The 22672-nt window shown below is 41.0% G+C and overlaps 1 protein-coding gene across 1 annotated transcript; it reads right to left on the bottom strand.

The window, feature by feature from the left end:
• Positions 1-2897: 2897 nt before the first annotated feature.
• Positions 2898-20871, bottom strand: LOC306706801 (solute carrier family 25 member 36-A-like). Its single transcript, XM_079174023.1, has 7 exons — positions 20457-20871; positions 18137-18301; positions 15035-15112; positions 12524-12624; positions 7402-7468; positions 6993-7282; positions 2898-6007 (listed from the first exon to the last, which is right to left on the bottom strand). The coding sequence occupies exons 1-7, from the start codon at positions 20495-20497 to the stop codon at positions 5814-5816; spliced, it is 936 nt and encodes a 311-aa protein (XP_079030149.1). The 5' UTR covers positions 20498-20871; the 3' UTR covers positions 2898-5813.
• Between the last annotated feature and the right edge of the window lie 1801 nt (positions 20872-22672).

The raw sequence follows: 22672 nt of genomic DNA, 5'->3' as shown, positions 1-22672 counted from the left end.
TCCCGTAGTGAGCGGCTGGTCAGATCCAAGGAACAGATAAATGACACCCTGTCAATATTACAATGCACCATTTCCTCCGCCCCCTCCTTTTCTACATCCCTCCATCTCTCTCACCACCAACCACCCATCTCCCTTATCTCGACAAGTCATCCATCAACCAGCAGACTCCACCCACCATCGCACACACACACACGCTATTACTTTATATGGAACCAAATGAAAACCAAATTGGACATGTGAGGAGGGAGTGTGTATCCCATGTTTCAACTACTCTCCCTCTTCCACTTTTCCTCTTCTGACACTCTCATCCTTCTCCTCTGCCCGTCGTTTACACTCCATCCCTCTCCACTCCTCTTTCCTCTTTCCTCGCCTCCCTGGCTCTTACCAGCTGCTCTGCATTTTCAATGTCCTTTTCCATCTTAGCTGAGTAAATATGAAGGTGTAGTGGCCACAGACAGAATTGAGCACTGTGAGGAAAGTCATTGTTCCTTTAAAAAAAATAGTATACAGACACCTATACCTCTCTGAAATCAAAAGCTGGTATAGAGTAACACTTCCTGTGGCGATTATATTAGGATATCAAGCATCTGTAGGCTTACACAAACCCCTCGCTCTTTTATTGAAAAATATTAGAGCATTTTACCCAATTAGGACTCTAGAAACACCTCAAATTAAACCATCTAGATAGAACAGCTCAGTTTTGGTTGACCTACTCACAACATAGACAAATGAGAGGCCTCGGGTAGAGATGGCTTAATTTTATAGGGTCACGAGCCGTAAAGGCTGAAAACCACCGGTATACTTCTTGAATCCATGGTGTCATTTGCTCACCTATAATACCCCCCCCCCACACACACACACACACACACACACAGACGCATCACATTCAGGCAATCAAGAGATTCAGTCAACCTTTCCATCCCATTACTGTGTGCTGTGATGACAGATGAGGTGCCATCACACACACACACACACACACACACACACACACACAGTACAGTACATCACACAAGCACGTGAAGGCATACATGTTCACATTCACATGTCTAGGTATTTCTAATGTAACCTGTGGGATCGTAAAGCACATATGAAATAACAAGAGGCGACGAACTAAAAGTAACCCGCGCTGTAGAAAGAAAGGGAAGTGACATTTAAAAGTAATCAGCCAATCATCGGCCTGAATATTAACTGTAGATGCTTTTCAAAGAAAAGCGTTCTGCTACAACTAACATTAAACACAACCCATCGTCCACAGCAGTCAGCTCATCATGTGTAAACAGAGGAACACTCACCGAACTCGTCTCCAAAACGACACTTTTCTTTTGAGGATTTATCCGCGAGTTATAGGAAGAACCGAGACCTCTCCTTTTCTCCGACGACGATGACAACAACGACAACCTTGTTGCAAAGACGCTACTTGTGTTTCTGCGACGTATCTTTCTTTGTTGCGGTGAACTGCTGCTCGATACATGCACACACTCGGATGCAGAGTGTCCGTTTACTCCGCTGGTCGGGCGCTGATTGGTCGGTCGCTTCCACCACAACACAGAATCCTGCTCTGACGCGATTGGCTTGAGCGCCGATGATGCGTTTAGCGACAACTCGTAAACTCAGGAACTTGTTGTACCAATTTATAGAGTTTTACAGAAATATTACTAACTCTACTCTCCCACAACTACTTCCACTACTGCAGCTGCTTCTACTGAATTGTTGACACTTTATTTTTTAGCACTAAGGCATCGAAAGACACTTCCACTGGTTTAAATTCTCATTCTTTAACAAAGAGTTTATCTAGTTGTAGTATAATTACACTAAAACTGTCATGACACAACTCAATGTATCACGTGTTACACGTTGATGTGTTCAAGCCCTGTCAGTGTTTGAATTTCAGCCTCAGATTCTTTGAGCACTTTCACTTTAGTTGACGCTTCACTCAGCACTTACACTTAAATGGACACTTTCAGTTCCTAAACTAAAATATAAACTTCTTCCAAAACTTCCATTTTAAGTGTCTTAATCAATTTCTTTCAGTTACTGTACTTCTACTTTGTTTTGCCACCTTTCTACATCGCTCTCAGTAAAAAGCCATTTTCACAGTTATTACTATCTCCGGAATTCCGACGGGAAGTGAAGGTTTCATCATCCCCACGCTTTATTCCTCTGTTCTTGGGCACATCCCCAGACTGTGGTACCCAGCAGAATAATTATCACTAAACTAATCAGCGGGTTAAGTGGAAGTCAAATTAGATACATAACCACAAGATCGATGGGCTGATCTGCTGTAATATCTAAAATCCGGGCTGTTTGGTAAAACAGAGCAGGGCTGATTCATTTGCATCGAGTTGTGATCTGGGCCTGTGTGTGCGCCTAAACAACCTTCACAGCAGCACTACACGATCTATACAAACTCTTGTCTTACGGCCATTTCATTAATATAAGTCACGGAGTCCAAACACGCCTATGTATGATGATGGATTATTCCGTTTTCCATCCATCCACATTCATTAACTAAATATAAATCGATTCCTTTATTGGCCTCCCATGTTGGGGCATGAACATGAGCATAAAGACATGCGCAGAGTGATATTTTGTGTGCATGTGATTGTAAATGAGAAATCAGTGAATTCAGTATATTGAACTTGTGCACTGGTCAATTCTCTCAGGGGCTATTTGGCTCCTCCTGGTGGTGACAGTAGGCGAACACAAACAGGTCTTTAGTCCCCACACTCACTCTTTATACTTCCATTTCTATACTTGTAGCCTATTAAACATTTGTCAGTAACGCATGTTGTGATTTTTCATTAAATAATGATCCTAACATTCATAGAAGATTGTCGTCTTTTTAATTCTAGGGGTTACAAACAGCAAATACAGAAATAAATAAAAAACATTCATAATTATTTTAGTTGCAAGTGGATTTTTATTTACTTTTATGTTTAAAAACAAACAAACAAAAGACATCAACAAGTGAGCTGGCAAAAGAAACAATCTTCCAGATCAATCTTCATCCAACCCTGCTTGACGCTGTATCCTGTCCAAGCATGCAGGAGAAAGATATTGAATTGCATACGTACACTGAAATGAGAGTTGCAAAATAAAGTGAAATGTCTGCACTGCTTGTCCAGTTGTCTGGTTATTTCACATTTTGGTAACATGACCTCTAGTATTTTACTGCAATGGGGCCAAAAACATAAAACCGATTAGTGTTTTACAGGAAAACATGGACGTTAAAATGAGTCAGACGTTTTTTGTTTTTTTTCAAGCACCGACAGCAATTCTGGGCGAGCAACATGTCAATGTAGACTGAAAATCAATAACTAATACAAGTTACAAGCCAGGCCTTGGTCTGCCTCTGAAGTTATACTGCAACAAGGGAAGGGTGGGGGGTGGGGGGGATGAGAGCATTCAAGAACTTCATGCCTGAAGTTTCTTTCTGCAGTTGGTGAAATAAACACAATACTTTCTTTAAACATGGACACTGTGCCGACCTAATCATTTCCATGTGGAGAATGAGAGGCACAGAGACCACAGCGGCTGGGCAACAGAGGTTATGGAGGGAGGGGCTTTAAATGTCATGTCAGACAATGTTTCGATGATAAACAATATCAAAAATGTATTTGATAAGGTGCTCGGATACAATTTGAAACAAATACATGTGCCAAATCTTTCCAAAAGATAATTCTTTCTGTATGCTATATGAACTTTATGGTTTTAAAAAGGGGTAAATTCACAGTAACAGATGAGCTTGGCATTTCTGTTTTCAACAGTCCTAACTCTGTACGGTGTTGTAGAGATGATTCCAGTTGTTAAACTTTCACATTAAAATACCTCCATCTTGATATTCTAACCATGTTGCTATGAGAGTTATGAACAATGTAAACATTACCAATGATGGAAACATCCAAGCTTTGCAAAATGGAACTTTTCTTTTGGACCACTAAAAACGACTAACCAACGCACAAAAGCTTACGTTAAAGTATTTCTCTTGCAGCATTTGTTAGCTTTAGTGTTAACACAAATGTTGGCTTGACAGCTTACAGCAACATACAAATACAAATGAACTCACAGTTTATACTGTAAGAAAACCCAGTCAAGCAAGAACAATATTCATGTCAACAGTCACGGTCAATCAAGGTTAAATTGCACAAAAAAAGATAACAACATGTTGCAAATGCAAACTACAGCATGATCATACACGGACCTAAGAACAAAAACAATAAATGATATGCATATACAGTATCTATATTATATACACACACATTTGGACATCCTTCACAACTACTGAGAACTCTAAACTGTACAATATATCTGCTATAAGAACAGTTGCGCAAAATACCATTTTGATATACAGGAATACTTTTTTTCTTTTACAATGTACAAGTTCAAACTGTCCACACAAGAAAAATGCAAAGCACAAGCCCTAAAAGGCCACAAAAGTGCATGTTATCAGGTCAGCTGGGAGCCACTGGAAGGAAGGGCTGGCATGAGACTGGGAAGGAAAGCTCCCAGTATCGTACGGGAGCTTTCCCACACTCCCAACCGCAGTGTCCGGGAAGATGAATGGTTAGTGGAGGGAAATCTGGAGTAGATATCAGCTATACATGCAGGCACACATGACCGCAGATGAACAAACACATTCTTAAAACATAGTTAGATCATCATGGTGAGAGTGACCAACATGTTAGACAAACAAACACACACACACACACACACACGATGATGAAACTCCATCAACATTCTCCCACACCGTCACATTATATTCAAGTAGTGGCACTCCAATAGTAGATACTTAAGTGTCGGTACCTTGTGGACAATCACACACTTCACATCTCAAAAAAGGACACGTTGGTCTCATGTTTCCACACAAGATTTTTAAAGTCCTGAGGAGTGACTGGGTGCGGGCAGAAGCTGGCCTTGTATGCCAACCTTATTTCAGTTTTAACGAAGAGAAACCGTCAACACAGAAGGCAAACCTTCACCCGAACCACGTCACCACCAGGCCCCCCCCCCCCCCCCCCCGAGTTGTAGAGGAGTAGAACACTGAATGTCAGCTTGTTAACCTACATGTGTTTAAAGGACAGGCCATCACAAGCTCATCATTGTGTTTTCTTATGTGTGGCCACTTAGCTCACTGCTGTGTATGAACCTCAGGCCTGGGGGAGCGGGAGGGGGAGGGGGAGGGGGAGGGGGGGGATGCTTGAAGCCACACTTTGTGTCGTGCAAAGATGGCTGGTTCAGATGGTACAGGAGTCTCACAGCACTGAAGCAAGTGCAGCGCAGACAAATGGCACCAAGTAGTGTGACATTGACCCACATTTAGTTATCATCTCTTCTGTCACACTGAGTGGTCTCCAAGCATTCCCCTTGCACAATATCATCTCTATCCAAGAGTGGAAAAGGCTGGTTTTTCACTCTCCACTCTAAAAGGAAGGATGCAAAATAAAAACCCTTGTTAAGGCCACTGAAATGTGCTTAAAATGTATTCCTTTAGAGGTACCGTTGGTTGAACAGGTGACAAACTCTTTCCGTGTCTTTCCTGTCAGTGCCTCTTCTCCTCATCCTTCCCATATTACCTCTTCTCTGAACTGCAGTGACTTCCATCTGTTCCAGCAACCTGATAAAGGGAACTTGAGGTGATGATGCTCATATGGTAACAAAGGGCTTTCCTCCCTCCTATTTCTTTTTCCTCTTCTGGACCACAAGAGTATTTTTTCGGTTTTCCTTTGGTCTTCATTTTGACATTTAGTCCACACCTTCTCAGTCACTTGCTAACTGTCTCCATCTTTAACCAAGAAGGAGACATACCTGGTGGGCTAGCGGCCGAGCAGGTAGACCACCACCTCATAGGTGCACATCATGATGGCAGTGTTGGGGATCTGTCTGACAAGGTGGGTGGTTAAGCCGCGGTACAGTGCCCGGTATCCCTCCTCCTTGGGCACCGTCAGCAGCGTTTGGAAGAACGAGCGGTACTTGCTGCCTTCCTCTCGTAGCCGTGTGCGGATCACCTCTGGAATTTGACAGAAGAAGAAGAACATTGTGTTAAACACACCGATGTTTCACTAGTGGTTATTGTCAGACTTTGTCTATGTGTGTTGTTTAGTCTCCCCTGGAGCTAAATTTCCATATCTGACACTCTCAAGAAGGCTTACTGTTATAAGCTATTTATTCATCCCTCTTTCAGTTCACCAACTGTCCCTCTGCCTTATCATAACCTACTGAAAATAAGTTAGCAGGGATACTGATTTAGTTTTTGTCCCAGAATGACTTTAGACAGTCCTAACAGAAGGTTTCTGAACAGTTGCATTCAGCTGAGAGCTGTACGTAGGTGGAGAAGGAGAGCGATAGTTATAGCATAAGTGGACCATGATATTTACCAATAAGAGAAAGTGAGACATTGCCCGACTGAAAATGTGACATGATTCATGCTTTCTCCATGTGAAACTACAAATTATTGTGTTTACATTTATGTTTGTCTACAAAATAAACAAACAATAGGTTTTGTGTTAATTGATGAGCTTTTAAAAAGGTGCAGGTATGTTCCCTATTTTAAGCTAAGCTAATTGCCTCCTGATTCTGGCTCCATATAAGGATAAATCTAATCATATTCTAGTTGAAAGACCAAATCCAACAATAATTTGATTCCACTAACAAGTATTTTGCTTATAACCAAAGGCGATAATAGATTTCTTGCCGGTGCCATAGAGTTCATTTGTTCTTCAAAAACTATTAGAAGCAGATCAATGAGCCACACTTTTACACCGGCTGACGTGTTTCTTCAAGATGATGAAGCGAAAGAGTAGATAAGCCATAGAATACCCAAAAAATGGAAATTTGTACATAGGTTAAAAACAATCAGCATTTCTGTTTAAACAAGAGTATTTAATTGTGACCTGTTTTTAAAGGTTCACGCCTCAAGTAGAAATCAGTGAAAATATGGAGAACAGTGTCTAGCCTTATCTTTTGGGAAAAGAAAGAGTGAGACAGAAGGTTACCGTGAGGGTATGCGATGGAGGTGGCACAGGTCTTGGAGGTGGCCGCTGCGAGCATCATGCCCACAAAGTCTGACGCATCTTTGACAGACTCCTCCTCTTCGTCCATGCTGGCGTGGGCCTTATGTTCCACCAGCTTACGCTTGATGCTCTCATAGATGACAAAATGGATAACAGTCTCAGAGATGCCAGCGTATGAGGCCGACATGCCCCTGTAGAAACCTCGCAGGCCGTCCATCTGGTACACCCGCCGCACGCAATCAAATGCATTCATTCGCCGCTCACCCCGGGATCTGTAAGACCAGAGACAATACAACTTAATTATGATCATTATTATCATCATAGGAAAAAGTCATGAACCCGTTCCACTGTAGCGTCTAGATCTATGACCTACAGGTTGGATGTTCCTCACCTGGTTTCCAGCTGCAGACGGGTCTTGATCAGCCAGATCGGATTGGTGGCCGTGATGGCGGTGAACCCTGGGAATTTCAGAGGGGGACAGAGGTTCAGACAGATGCAGAAACATCTGGAAGAACACAATCTAACCAACTATATTACATATTCTATACTGAACAAGGACAATGAGAAAGCACTTCACTAAACAGGATCAACTCGCTTCAGTGTTTTACTTTACTGTGAGACATTTCAATACTGTCATAGAGAACTATTGTACAGATGATTTGAAACAAGGTCTGAATCAATTCAATCTTATTTTGAAAAATCCTTAATTCAGTTACAGACAAAAAAAACGAACTTTTCAGTTTCACATATTGATCCTCTTCATGTGAAATGCAACACAGGTGTATGTAAACAACAGCTCTCTTCCTGAAGTGAAGTTTCTGAGCTAACGACATGAAGGCAGCAGATCTAACTGAAGACATTGGGAGATGAGGCCGAGCAGCAAAGTCATTTTAGGCCTTTGGGTTTGGCAGATTGTTATTAAACTGCAGTCTGATTCATTTCTTTGAAACGTTAGTAAGAGCTCTTGTGTTTCTCATTTAAATAGTATGTTATTAAAACATAACTTCGTCTGAATGAGCTAACGGAGGCGGACTGTTTTAAAATATTACAACACACAAAAGCATCAACCCTTTTACAAGAACATCTGTCATTCACAACATGGAAGGTTTGATTCCTAGTTTTGACTCTGGTCTAAAATCAGCGATATAAACGTGCTCCATTCATTAGTCAATGAATGAACATCTTTACGTTTATTTTGTGACATTTAACAAACCAGTAGTTGACTGGTTAGACACTAGAGACAGGCTGTCGGCCTGATACTAGGACAACTAGCACAACTACAACAGCACAGAGAAGCAAAATGGTGTCTGGAAAAGATTCTTCAATTGTTAAAGTTGTAGGTCACTGACATTAAATTTAGTGCAGACTATACTTCCTAATGGTGGTGGGGAACCTTATTCTATATGTTCATCTGTCTTCACAAACCGATATTAATGTTAGCTTAGTTTGACACTGGGGTCACTCAATAATGGGGTCCCTGAAAACGCATTAAAAATCCACAGAATATATATTAAGTAATCTAAAGTTTGCTATGTAATGTGTAAAGTTAATAGTGAGCACTTTGCATCATTATGAAATGACACAAAGTCTCTCTAAACGTTCCTGATACAAATGATGCATAAGGAGGGAGATAAAACATGGCCGTTTGCAGAGAACAGCTAAGACGAGGGCGAGTCTAGAAGGAGACCTCAGTCACATCTAGTGTAGCAATGCAACACAGCCCTAGTTTAAGGCAACTGCGTGAAGAAGAGAGGAAGACACAGGTCTGATGAAGAGAAGAAGAGAAGAACAAAAAGAGGAAGAAGAAAAAAGAGGGAAGCAGAAGGAAGTAGCGTCTATGGCGTGTACTCACGAGGGAGGGGCAAAGCTCCTCCAGCTCCTCCCCGCTGCAGCTAGTAGCCTGCAGATATGGGGGGCACAGATGGCGGGGGTCTCCCACCCAATCAAGCAGGGGTGAAAGCTTTACAGTAAAGCCCTAAAATAGACACAGGCTTTTCTGTACCACAGTCACACACAAGCAGCAGTCACATCCACCCCCAACCCCACCAACCACCCCCCCACCCCACACCACACCACTGGTACAGGTAGTTGGTGAAGGACTGACCCCCCCCCCCATCTTTCCCCAAACTCTGTCCCCTTTAAATTACTCTTTTAAGTTAAATTGTTTTATAATTCTTTTACTTTACAAGGTATCCCTCCCTTTACTCCTTTTATCGAAATATGTTGACTGAACAGAAGCCAACCCAATCCAAGACTCCAGCTCTATCTCACCAGAGCGAGGTAAAAGCACAAGCACAAACACAAAGGCAGAGAGTTACATTGAAGAGGTATTCTTCATAATCCTTGTGCCATTATCAGTTTATAGTCTACATATTAAGAGAAGTAATTCAATCAAATGCTTATTATATAAAAAGGTAGAAAATTAAGAGAAGCAGGAGGAAATGCTAACCTTGTCGGTGTGTAGAACAGACTCTAAGCGCTGGACAATGGTGATGGATCATTTTTGAATATGTGATGACATCAGGATGAAGTGATTGATCATAGTAAAGTGAATCAATGAGGTGGAACAATGAATGCAACTCAGCATGCTCCATAAACCTCTTGAGGCCAAACCTCATCCTGGAAAAACTGGGATAAATCTAAAAATAACAATTTGGTGTCCCTTGAATTTAGAGAAAGTGATGTCTCCAGACAGCCAGCCTGCTTCTAAAAAAAAAACACATCAAATAACTCATGAAGGAGTTATTGAACTCCACTTCAAATCCACACAAAAGGACTGTGGACATGGCAATATTTATTGTGAAATAAACGTTGATGATTGTGCATCCTATAACGGAGAGGCCTGTTGCGTGTAGCTGTTTTTATTATGACAATTCAACTCGTGTCAATATTTTTAGTTTATTTTTTCTCGAATATTTATTATTAATGTTTCTTTGCTCCATATTTATAGCATGGGTCAGCTTAATAGGACATGTGTCCATTAATATGAATGGACATGAAAAATGTGTCACAATTTTTCCTCTGAACCAATAATGTTCAAATAAAAATGTCTCCTTTTTTTCCCCACAAAATTCCTTAACAAAAAGCAACTTCAGAAATATGTCTGGTAGTGGAAGTGAACCACATTTGCCTGCTTGGTCATTTAGATAAGCCACGAAGAATAAGATGCATACGAGCCCACACAGGCTAACTAGTCCTTGAGCTGCGCCCCTGTGAGGAGCTGCATCTGCATATGACCCTTCTATAGACACATAACGGGAGTTTGACCTACATTCAGAGAAGGCAAATATGTTTTAGATTAACTGCTGGAAGAGATAATAGGTCTAAGTCAGGAAGTGGGACCAGCCTCCCTTCTCAGAGTGCAGGGTAGCCCACACGTCACTGCAGGGAGGTCATGTGAGGCAATAGCTCCTTTCACACAGAGGGTCCACAATACTGCCATAAAGAACATCCGCCACGGTGTGTGACTTTAGATAGCATGCCGAAACTACAGGAGCAAAAGAGGCGGGATGAGTAACACAACAGTGTCGGTGTCTAGTGTGTGTGTGTGTGTGTGTGTGTGTATTGCCAGTTGTCCCTTATCGGCCCTGCGACTACCTCCACCCCCTCTTTTAAAATCGCTGTACCTTCGATACAGAACAAGGTGGAATGATGGCGCAACAGTCCCACCTTGAAGAAGCTGTGTGAAAGAAGCTAGTGACTCCGCAAAGTTACTTTACAAAACCGGAAGCAGCATCAGGCTCAATTTTAGCTGTTCAGTCACTGAGGCCTTCTTTAACTCTGCCATCTATGAGACAATAAGCATATCCGTGCATTAACAGTGTTAGACATTTGTACTGTATAGTACAATTACACAGATATTCCATTCAAGGTACCTAATTAATGCAACTGTCATGCTGATGAAGAAATGTCTGCAACATAAAGAGAAAACTTTTCTCCTTGCTTACTGACCCGAAACTCTTCTATGTGTTGTGTTGAAGCCCAACTCTACATGTCTGTGCCTTCACTGCATCTTGTCCACATTCAAGTATTAATTTGTGTTGTATTGGGGTTTAACTGTGACGGCAAACTTCCAAGGAGTATGTCATGTCGAAATAGTGGACGACACAGAGATACGGATTCTCCTCGAAAAGAAGTGCCTGAGGGACTAATGATGTTGATGGATGATGACAAAAGACAAAATGGAGAACATCAATTACAACCTTCTGTAGCAGTGACAAGGTTAGCATTTCTTTTGTGCTGACAACATAAAATCCACAGAAGTATGTGTCATTACTTTACCTTTACTATGTTGATGGAACAAGGCAACAGGCTAAGGTAAAGGGGGAGGTATGTGTCAAGACTAAGCAATAGTAAAACCTTATTAAAAAAAGAGCCTAAAACTACAAACCAGCAGCAAACACATTGCCATAAGCAATGGGAATATCATTACAAATGAATAACCATTATGAACTTTCTAATATTCATAAAAATCACCATGGTTTTCATCATACCAGTGTAAAAAAATGGGATGCTACCTGACGTGTCCGCCCGAGTGCCAGGGGCCCCGGTTGACCTTTGGGGGCCGTGCTCTCTCCTCTATACACACACAGAGCAAAGAAGGGGGCCCAGACCACACTGTTTAAGTAACAACCGGGATGTTAAACCATTTACAGAGTCCTCTGGAGAGGCCTCGAAATGAAAGAATAAAAAGGAGGAGGGAAAAGGGGCAAGGAGAAAATAAAAATAATGGAGGGCAAAGGGGCCGGGAGAGGAGGAAAGCACAACCTAAACTTTGAGGACCATGTGGTTTTCTTCTTTATATACAGTACATGGTGTAAATGCCAGAAATGTATAGTAAGAACGTGTCTGACTATTTTGTCTCCTCAACTGTATGTGGGCTGGCAAGGCCCCCCATGAAGAGACAGAAGACTGTATTATCTGGGTAAATGGGTGTGTTTACATGAAGGAAATGCTCAGATAAAAGCTGATGAGAATAAGTAGCACATGTGCTATGTGGCTAGCATGGTTGCAGACTGCTTTTTGGTGCATCTTTCGTGGATTGGCTTCACAGCAAACTAAGTGAGGCTGTGTCCACCATAATCAAGGTCCGGGTCAGTTTGATCCTGAGAGTCTTAAATTGTGCTTTCTGATAAGCCCCCTACTGTTTGTATTTAATATGTCTATACACGAAACAGCTACAGAATGCCTACTTATAACAGACATCATTTGTTAGCTTTGGCATGCTTTAGGTATTCACATTCCCTTAAATTAGTCAAAATCCCACCATCCCACACATGTATATGGAGAGGGGGGAGAGGGGGGGGGATACTTCAAATTGTGAAAATGATGAAAATATAATGTAAAATGAAATCTGTCAAATGACAAACTGAATAATTCTTAAACATAAAACCCACCAGTGATTAACACTGCCCAGGCAGACTGACAGACAGACAGACAGACAGACAGAGTTAACACTCAGCGACAGACAGTGACAAACAGACAGAAGGGAGGGGAGAAGGAGCCGCCATTACCTGCCAGCCCAGCCGACACCATGTGCACCTGGGTCGAGTCCGGCTCCAGCACCCCATTCAGCTTCTCCTTGGCAGTTGAATAGGCCGCAAAGTAGATCGCCCTGTTGCAAATGACCATGAGGAAAACATAAGACCGAGGTTAGTAAGATAATAAAAACACTGGTTCAATTGCAGGAGGAAACTATAACTTTACTCGTCAGCTTCTTCAGTCAAAAATGATGAACACAAAAAAGAAATGACGAGTATTCAGAAAATTAACTACACTATAAAAGACAACTGGAACCATGAGTTCCTCAAATAAAGAATTGTATATTATATACACACACAGAGCAGCATTACATTAACTGTATTAAATATGAAAACGTTATTTCAATTACCTGAAATAAATACTGCCTAAATTGTACATGAGGGCATGAAATTGAGTCAGGCTAAAATGTGGTCTGAATGCAGGCAACTGAAAGAAGTTTATCTCTGCCTGTGTGTATATGTGTGTGTGTGTGTGTGTGTGTGTGTGTGTGTGTGTGTGTGTGTGTGTGTGTGTGTGTGTGTGTGTGTGTGTGTGTGTGTGTGTCTGTCTGTGTGTGTGTGTCTCAATCTCATAGCGTGCTTTAGTAGCAGATTTATCTCCCATGATTCTAGCTTCTCCTCACTAAATAAAAATCACAGGATTTAGTCAACATTTGTGTGGAGCTAAACCCACTGACCTTCCCTCTCTGCCCTCCCTCTGAATTGAGAGCATGCATGCAACAACATAATCATGCTGCTCTGCAGATGAGAGATGAATTATGGGAGTTGGTCTGAATGCGCGTGTGCATCTTTCGTACGCTGCTGGTGCGAGCTGTACTATGTGTGCGAGCGCGTGCGTGTGCGTGTGCGCGTGTGTGTGCGTGCGTGTGTGTTTTGCTAATGAATGCCAGCAGCAAGCCCAGTGGACTGCACCCTCATTAGGATCAGAAGATTGTAATCTAGTTTTCCAGCGTCAGAGTGATGCTTCCTAATTATAACAGGAGAGAATAACTCTGTAACCCAGCAACCCAGACCTCATCCTTGTAGACGAATTATTCTATAATTACACTCAATTAATTTTAAGCTTTACCTTGATCAGACTGCAATTAAATGAAGTGGAAATATGACATCTTACGTTGTCATACATCTCCCGCCGTAAACCATAGAGATTTTGATGGGACAATCACATTCAGTACATGTGTGATGATATACTGTATCGTTTATATCACACAGCCTGAATCTGATATTACAGAAAACCACACATAAGACAGTCGGACATCTCATACGTTAGCATCGAGTTCATCAGGCTCACGTCTTATGCAACAATATCTTCCTATAGCACAGTCAGCTATGGCTGTCGTGACAAGGAAACAAGCTGCCATTTCCACAACTGGACAACTCGCCCGTGGGACTGACACACACATGCGCACGCACACCCGAGGGCATTTGTGACCCTTCGGAGTCCGAGCCAGGCACGGTCAGACAGCAGAGACAGTGCAGAAACCCAAAGGACATGGGAAGAAATGAATGGGATTTAATATAGGCAAAGAATGACAAATATGGCGAAAGAGAGAGAGACAGAGAATAAGAGCGTGGAAAGGATGACTCAGACAGAGAGACAGAGAGCACAACGAACCAACGGGAAGAGGACAACAATGGCCATGTGACGCAGCAGTAGCTAGGGAGAGCCAGACAGGTCGGGGAGGGGGATTAGACACAAACACAACTCTCAATGTAGGAACTCCATTGTGACATTTCACAACAACATCAGCAGTCACATGGCCAGTGTGTCACAGCTGGCCGCACCGTGCTGTTGTGTATGTTTCATTCAGATTTTGATTGACTGAGTTCAGGCTGTTATGCAACCATAAGCAGCCAAGCTAAGGGGGAGGGAACCGACTCATTTCCTGTAGGATTTAAAGCACACGTTCACATGATATGTCTGGGAGTTTAACTGTGTTCGTGGCCTGCTGTTATTAAGCTTAAAAAAATCAAATAAATTCTAGCAAACACAAATACGTTCCTCCACAAAAATGCGTGCCCAGGTTGGATGTCAAATGAATGACGCATTAAATACTTTTATTCTCTAACAGGTACAGCTTGTGCTGATAAGAGTCATTCATTCTCAAGGTTTCCTATAAAAGATTGTGGTGACCTGTTGGTTATCAGACATCTAAGTATTTCATTTAGATTATTTCATTTTCCCTAATTTTTGGATTTATTCTGTACGTAGTAATTCTGTACTCAACCAAAGACAATCTTGGTCGACTGAAATTCTACCTTCACTGCGACCAATCGATTGGTCAATGGGGACAAAAAAAAACTCCCGCCCCCAGAAAATAATGAATGTTCATTATTATTCTTCATAAAATAACATCAGCGACCAATGAGAATTTAGGAGCCTATAGACCAACCAGCCGACCAGTCAACCTACATTGTTGGTGTAATCGCAGGAGAAGACATGCACCACACCCTGTATACTGTAGTAGATAATACTGAACATACCTGGAAGGTGCCACGCCCACAAGATTGGGCCCCAGTCCTCTGAAGAGAGAACGAGGACCTTCTCTCTCTAGAATTAACCTGCAGAGAAAGAGATGTTTTCTTGGTTATTCCATTATAACATAGAGCAAATACATAGTACATTTAACTTCCATGTAATATGCTTTATATGAATGTATACCATTGGAGAAATCATCATGTGACCAGCTGGAGAATAACATGCATACCTTACTCAAGTTAAATCACAGTTATGAATTCACATCTACCACACATTAGGCCACTATCATCATACAGGGAGACACAGAATAAATGAAGCGACAGGCCGCATTCAAAGAAAAACCATGCTGAAAAGAAATAAGAGACCTTTGGGCTCGATTAGGAACTCAACCTTTCGGGTAGATTAAATTCTCTAGACTTGGGCCGTCCCACACAATTTAGTGCACAGTAAAGTATTGTGTTCAGCTTGTGGCTGTGTGGACTGTGCCGTCCAACCCTGGCTGTGAGGTGTTGCCAACTTCTGTTCATAGCGAAATACTCCAACTCAAAAGTGATTTACAGAATACAGAATGTCAACAATGATTGCACAAACCCGACACAACAAACAGAGCTCGGAGTGTCAGCGTTTTTCACAGTCGAAACACTTAAATCATGAGCTAACAATCTCTAAAAGGGAATATGCCTTCACCACACTCCATGTTGACACACTTTGACATGCGAGTGTTTTTTTTCCCTTTCCTTGCCGTACTGCTTTTCGCTCTCCTGCCCTGCTCCACTCTGTATTGCGTAACAGTGGTGTACAGTTTCTGCTTGTGGCGGTTTCTCTCAAGGACAACACAAGAAGTTGGTTTATGTCGACAAAAGACCAAACTTCTTGAGCCCATAACATTGCTTCGATTAACTGCAATCAAAAAAGGCATTAGTACTATGTTATTAAACGAAACCCTGAAGAAAGCAAAGCTAACAAAGTCTTGTTAAAGGCAGGCAAAGTGACAAAGAACATATTCTCAATCATAGCAACAGCCAGGGAGAGCAACTCAACATTTTAGCCAAACAAATGTGAGAAACACATCCTAATTATTTTGCCTGTATATCCTGGCAAATCTGTATTTCATGGTAAAAGTCTATGTTAAAAATCTATATTTTTCCTGAGATATAAAGTAAATGTTTAAAATTAAATTAAAATGAATCAAATTAAATTTGAAAAAAATGCTATCAGTCAAATACATGTGTATTGTTATTTCTATCACTTTACTGTATATTGTGCGTTTTTATCTCTTTTTTGGCAAATTATCAAATTATTTAAGAGGCGCTGGATTATTTACACAATATTAGTATGTGTGTTATTACCATGACGTCAATATTGAATTTTTAAATATCACAGTTTTCATGTACACCGGTATATTGTGACACCCAGATTCCTTGTTTGTTGAATACAGAATGAAAGCATTTGACTGTGGAAAATTCCACACACAGCAGCTTGTGCATTTTGCAATCCGTTTAACACTATATGACATGCTCAGTGATAGTCATGGAAATAGATTGCCAGAGAACAAGAGAAGAGTACTGTAGCTGTGTTGAACATTTAGTTTAAACATTGTTAATTTCTCAGTGACCAACGTTTATTACGAGTACTGGCTTTCAGTAGATTCCAAATAAACACCTAACCAATACTGGATTCTTCTACACGCTCACTTCCCTTCTGTCTGGTAACTTTCCACTGTCTAATGACAACAGCGATGACATTTAATGTGGCAAAAAAGGGAACTTTATTGAGTATTTCTTAATTTGGTTTCCCAGTAGTTGTCTTTAGAGAAAGTACCCAAAACAGTCCGAGGGCTTTACGGTCAAAACGAAGCTTAGAATGATCTACTCTGTCTCTTTTTATCTGGTGCATCGCTCAAATCTCTCAGATATAAATTCTGCTGATCTCTAACAACCAAACTAATTATTCCCGGAGAGAACATTCACTAGCAATCTCAAAAATCTTGAAATCTACTACCGAGGGCAGCGTTAAGGCTGAATGCGTCATCCAGAGTACGTTTTTTTGCCAATTTCGAGTCAACTAGTCCCTGTTGAGGTGAATAATGATCCTCTAGAATCACATTTGTTCTGAGGAAGTATTGAGAAAGAACTAAGTGTCAAATAACAATAGTTCATGTAAACTCACGGGAAGATTACAGTGATACAGGACATACAAACAACCAGTTTCATTATCATCGCCGCCAGGTGGATCATGCGATCAGTCACGTGTGTCTGTAAGTGAGTGTGCACCTCTGTGTCTGGCCACAGCTAATCTCGCATTCTGCTGCAGCAAACTGCATAAACTTTTTGGGTGACTCGTTACGGCTGCATGCTCAAGGACCCCTCGTGGTTGCAGTGAATCACCAGGCGGAGATCTGCACCGTTCTAGATCTTACTGTGGATTCACTTTAGAGTACCACAGACAGCCAATGGCCAAGTTCACCAACTGGTACAGACGTTTGCTGTGACAACAAACACGGGGTGTGTGTTTCACAGCTCTAACAGAATTGTATTTGTATCGTTCAGACTTTCTTCCATCTAATCCTGACTTTGCACATTCATTGAGTGAGTAATACAACTCAGGTTAACTGCACATTTTCTCATAAACTGACATAATTTCAACTTGTTCAGGCGTGCTTTTGCCTCAATTTGTGTTGCAGATTTGCATCCGTTAGCATCCTTTTCCATCTTGCCATAACATTGTACAGGATGTATTTAGGCTGCCTTAAGTCTATTTTACTAATCAGGTGACCCCTTACCTCCATAATTTACCCACAAACATTTTGTGGAACTATCACTACTAGTTTGGATATGATAGTATTAACATTCACTGTTCATTTCATGCAGCTAGAATTGTCAGATAGTAAAAGACTAAAACAACACAGAAGCGTTATCACAATATTACAAAATCCCAGATGATATTCATAATAATAACAACATTGATTGACATTTAAATATAAACTGTCACAAAACATCTGAAACATCTGAAAGCTAACACAAACTAACCTTTGCATGGTTCCTTTTCTGAATGATCCCTAATAAAGTAAAGTTAGTACAACTAACATTTTGCGCAATGATACTTACTTGAGACAGTGCAGAGGCCCTGGTGGAGCGACACGGGCCACACTGGCTCCATTAACGGTGCTGAGATGGACTTCAGAGATGTAGAGAGTGACGGAGGAGGACTGCAGTCTGGTCTTCACTACCTCCAGAGGACAAGTCAGAATTGCGCCCACTGTGCCACCACATCTAGAAGGGAGTAGAGAAGGGTTGGGGTTAACCCAGCGGTTAGGGCTCAGACCATGCGGGCGCAACAAAGCAGCGAGTTCATACAATTACAAAGTATCATCATTATCATATTGGGTCCAAGTCATATCTATATTTTGCCTGTTTCCCCTGACAGTTTCTTTTTTTAAACCATCCTCTAATACTGATCTCCCCAAACACTGGTCACTAGTAATCTGTTATTCCTTCCTTAGCACAAAATGTATCTAGGCGCTGGCACATGCCATGACCTGGTGTTGGTGATATGCAAGATACTGCAACATGCAAGCTGCCAGCTAAGAGTGTGTAACTGGTTTCATGATACTCTGCAGGGGAAATTGACCATGGCTCAGTGTAACTGTAACCACATTGCTGACTTTTGCCAACTGAGAAAGCAAAAATGAGTTATAAATATATACACAATATATTAGATTGTTGTTTAGCTCAATGAACTCATGCACACATACACAGCGTAAATAAAAACATGACTCCCTGAAAATAGGAGTTGAAGAAACTTGTGATCGTGTTGCTGCGACTCTGACTGAAGCCATCAGCACATAAACAAACTAACGTTAATTTAGTTACAATCAATTTCATTCACATACAATATCATTGCACGGTCAATTTCATTTATATGATATAATTAAGTACTTTATTCTTATGAGCCCAAGGCTACAAGACATGTGTACGTTTGTTAATCGTCTCTGCTTTAACCAAAAACTTTCCACAATAGGACTTAGACAAAGCTTCACAATCAGTCCACCACAAAGATAAGAAGTGATACTACTTAGTGACAAACAATGCGAATACAATACAGGGTTAAGTGAATACTAGCTGTGAGCCTACAGTGGTGGATGCTGACATCTTGGCTGTCGGCAGCAAATTCCTCTAACATGCAGTCTCTTCTGACTAGCACCAGCTATATTTACCTTTCAAAAGACCTAGCCGCATTCAAAAGGCAGCTGTGACCCTTGCCCTACTTTCAGGGCTACGCTGTCTATGTGTGTGTGTGTGTGTATGTGTGTGTGTGTGTGTGTGTGTCATAGTGGCTGTGAGAGGAAGCACTGTGCTGAGGACTCCAGCTCAGGTTTTTGGGGAAAGCAAAACTGACTTACTCAAGATAGCAATGTGTCTTGTTCTAGGATTTAAAATTCCTGACAAGAGAGATAACAGAAGAGTTGTGGTGTGATGAGCTTGCCCTATTTGAATGTCAATGGTTTGGGGCAGAGATCAAAAGCAGAGGCGACAGACAAAGAGAAACTGAGGACAATATATTAAGTTAAGAGGGAGACGTAATGTGTCAATACAAATATAGCTTTTACAGCTGTGTTGTCATTTTCTTCTATGAAGTTGTTGGGCCACAAACAGCAGAATACTTCCACCTACAGTTTGGACAGTTACGCAATAGAGAGAAACATCTTTTGATGATCATTTTTAGGACCAAATATTATCAGATGAATGTTTGCAGGCTAATGCTCATCTGCTATATCTGGTTGTTCTTGACATGGAACTGTGTGGGAACCCCATAAACCCCTAAACAGTACTAAAAAAAAGGTTAACGTTACAGGAGTTGTGATTTCAACAGATAATATTTACATCCATAAATAAAGAGACAACATATGCAGATACTAAGTTATTTGACTCTCAGGTTCTTAAAATGTAAATAATTTGGAGAAAAATGTGAAGCACTGCTGTAGAACTTCATCAAGCTATCGAGAGAGAGCAGCAAAATAAATAGGCCCGGAAATAAATGGAGTTGCCTTCGAAATAAAAGCATAAATCGCTTCAATTAAATAGAAGAAGTCTATGTATTTACAGATTTAAAAAACGGTTTAAACACTCAGTGGTATACCCGAAGCCACAACTACAAACGCCCTCTCCGTGTTGTCACATTTATATTAATAGTTTACTGTTCAAATGGTCTTATTTTGAAATGTTCACAGGAAGTTTGGTATAAACCAACGGTTTTGACACTGGCGTGCACACAGCTGACACATGCACGCGCTGCATGATAAAAACGGCCCTCGTTAGCTATCTTCACCTGGCGAGATAACCCAGATGACGAGTCACTTCAGAAGTACCGAGACTGATGATTTTAAAACGACCCCAATATCTAAATGAAATTCGTATTGTGACTCACCCTCCAGCGAACAAATGAACCAGTGTGTCCCTTTGGCTCATTATTTAGCACGCCCCGCCAAGCAGCGCACCTCGGGGCTGCGGCAGAGGGTCAAATGCGGGCTCGGGTCCGTCCCTTCCCGTCGCTTTGTGCCTCCGAGAGGATGCGCACGTCGATGGGGCAAACGTCGTCGATGATGAACCAGCAGTGGGGCGAGTCGGCGGTGATTCAGACTGCAGTGGGCCGACAAAAAAAAAAACCTCTGTCGCTCTCAGCTTGTTCGGGTTCCCCTCTCGCACAGAAAGCGTCTTATCTTCGACTGAAACCACCGCAGAGCTGCGCGCTCACCAGGCTAACAACTGGCAGAAGATTATTATCTCAGCTCTAACAAACGGTTTTATGGCACATCCACGGGTTTGTCTCGAATTTCTCCTCTGCTTTCATAGCTGCAGCGAGAGGGAAAGGGGGCAGAGCTCATAGTATTTACTGTACAATCATAGGCTGGGAAACAGACGCTGCTATTGGTCAGCTTGGTGCGTGACGTCACTGGCCACGCACTGTTCACATGCTCAGCATTGAATTAGTTAGGGCCGCATTATGTTGGGAACCTTTCCCTCAAGGCTGAGGAGAACCATCTCTAACAAGAACCGTGTTTTTTGTTGCTGTGTTTGTCTCATTGAGATCAAGATTGTTAGTTAGACAAAAGATTTAAACTATATTTAAACTAAAATCAGACCACCTCACAACCAAAATTAAAAACAACAATATAGAAAAGGTTGATCAACCAAGCAACAGTAAAACTAATTAAAATAATAGCTATCCTTACAATGTTTATTAAGTAATTGTGGGTAATCTTGTATAGCGATGTCATTACCCTGCTGTGTCGTGGCAATATTTTATTTACAGGAGTTGTGCATCAATGTAATGAGTATATTCAGTCAATTCCCTGACTTATCTGGTTATTTAATCCATAAAGGTTGTTGTTGTTTTTTATCAAATTTCTCAATAGTTTACCATATCACAATATTTAATGATATTGCAACAAAGATTGCATACACCATGACAAGACTTAATCACCCACTATGGATCTGAGCCCTGGGGATGCTCAACTTCCCATCCTTAAATCTTTTAAAGCTAAATCAACTATATAACCTCAATCACAAATCCAGTAAGTGCCAAGCGTTTAGCTCTCTAAACTCTCACCTTGTCCCTTTGACAAAGCCTTTGGCTAAGCTCAAACACCTGGAAATAAAGGTCACATTTTTAAGTGTAATAACTTTAATACTTGATCTGCTTCAGGCAAGTGCTGCAAAAACATGCAAACCGGCAGAGATTAAAACGGCCCACTGTCTATTAGAAATGATGGAGGACATCTGGACATTGTTATTGTTTAACCAGGCCTTTAACTAAGACCATTTACTTATTCAAAGTATTTTAATCAAGAAAATGTTCTTAGTAGTTTAACATTAGGTGCAGCGAATGGCAGCTGCAGATATGCATCAGCGTAAAGTGATGATGTGGCTTGTTCAAGTGAATATTGATAGCACTTATCATGGCAGGGGACATGCAGTTTCATTCTCTTTCACCAAAAGTGTGTTTTTTTTCTGACAGCTGCCACCCAATCAGCTGACTGCACTCAGAATAGTCAGTTGGTGATTCAATAATGGAGCTGAATGAGTACACACCGTTTTGTAATTGAGAGCACTGTATGACAAGTTGACCAGTCATGTGCATAGTTTCACTCTTCACATTTGTAGAGTCAAAACCAATAATGTCATGTCCTGCATTACAGAGGTTATGAAGGTCTCATGACCAGGATGGATGAGGAAAGACGGATGAAAGGGTATGTTACGCAATACCTAACTATGATAAAATGAATATACATATATACATATATATATATATATATATATATATATATATATATATATATATATATATATATGTATATATGTATATTCATTTTATCATTTTATCATATATATATATATATATATATATATATATATATATATATATATATATATCTTTATCGCTGGTTGAGTTCATACAAAATAAAAGCTGATTTACCTCTAGTCAATAAAAATAAAGAAATAAATGTTGTGATTAAAGCAGATTCATGTTTTGTGTTTTTTGCTGTGTGTTTTTTTTTGCTGTGGGACCATTCATATCTTTAAATCAATACTGTCTGTAGGCCTATTAGGTTAAAGTCTAAAACATCAAAACTAAACAATCTG

This window comes from Pholis gunnellus, assembly GCF_910591455.1.
Source record: "Pholis gunnellus genome assembly, chromosome: 14".
NCBI classification, from domain to species: Eukaryota; Metazoa; Chordata; class Actinopteri; order Perciformes; family Pholidae; genus Pholis; species Pholis gunnellus.
The sequence above is the reverse complement of the archived record's forward strand: the minus strand, read 5'-3'. Positions and strand labels throughout refer to the sequence as shown.

What these genes read in the sequence shown, in the direction of transcription:
- LOC306706801 (XM_079174023.1), bottom strand. Translation starts at nt 20,497, where the DNA reads ATGAGCCAAAGGGACACACTGGTTCATTTGTTCGCTGGAGG. An exon ending in CGTCTGCAGCTGGAAACCAG is followed by an intron (nt 7,283 to 7,401) that starts GTGAGGAACATC and finishes CTGGTCTTACAG; the next exon opens with ATCCCGGGGTGAGCGGCGAA. An exon ending in CTCCATCGCATACCCTCACG is followed by an intron (nt 6,008 to 6,992) that starts GTAACCTTCTGT and finishes GTCAAATTCCAG; the next exon opens with AGGTGATCCGCACACGGCTA.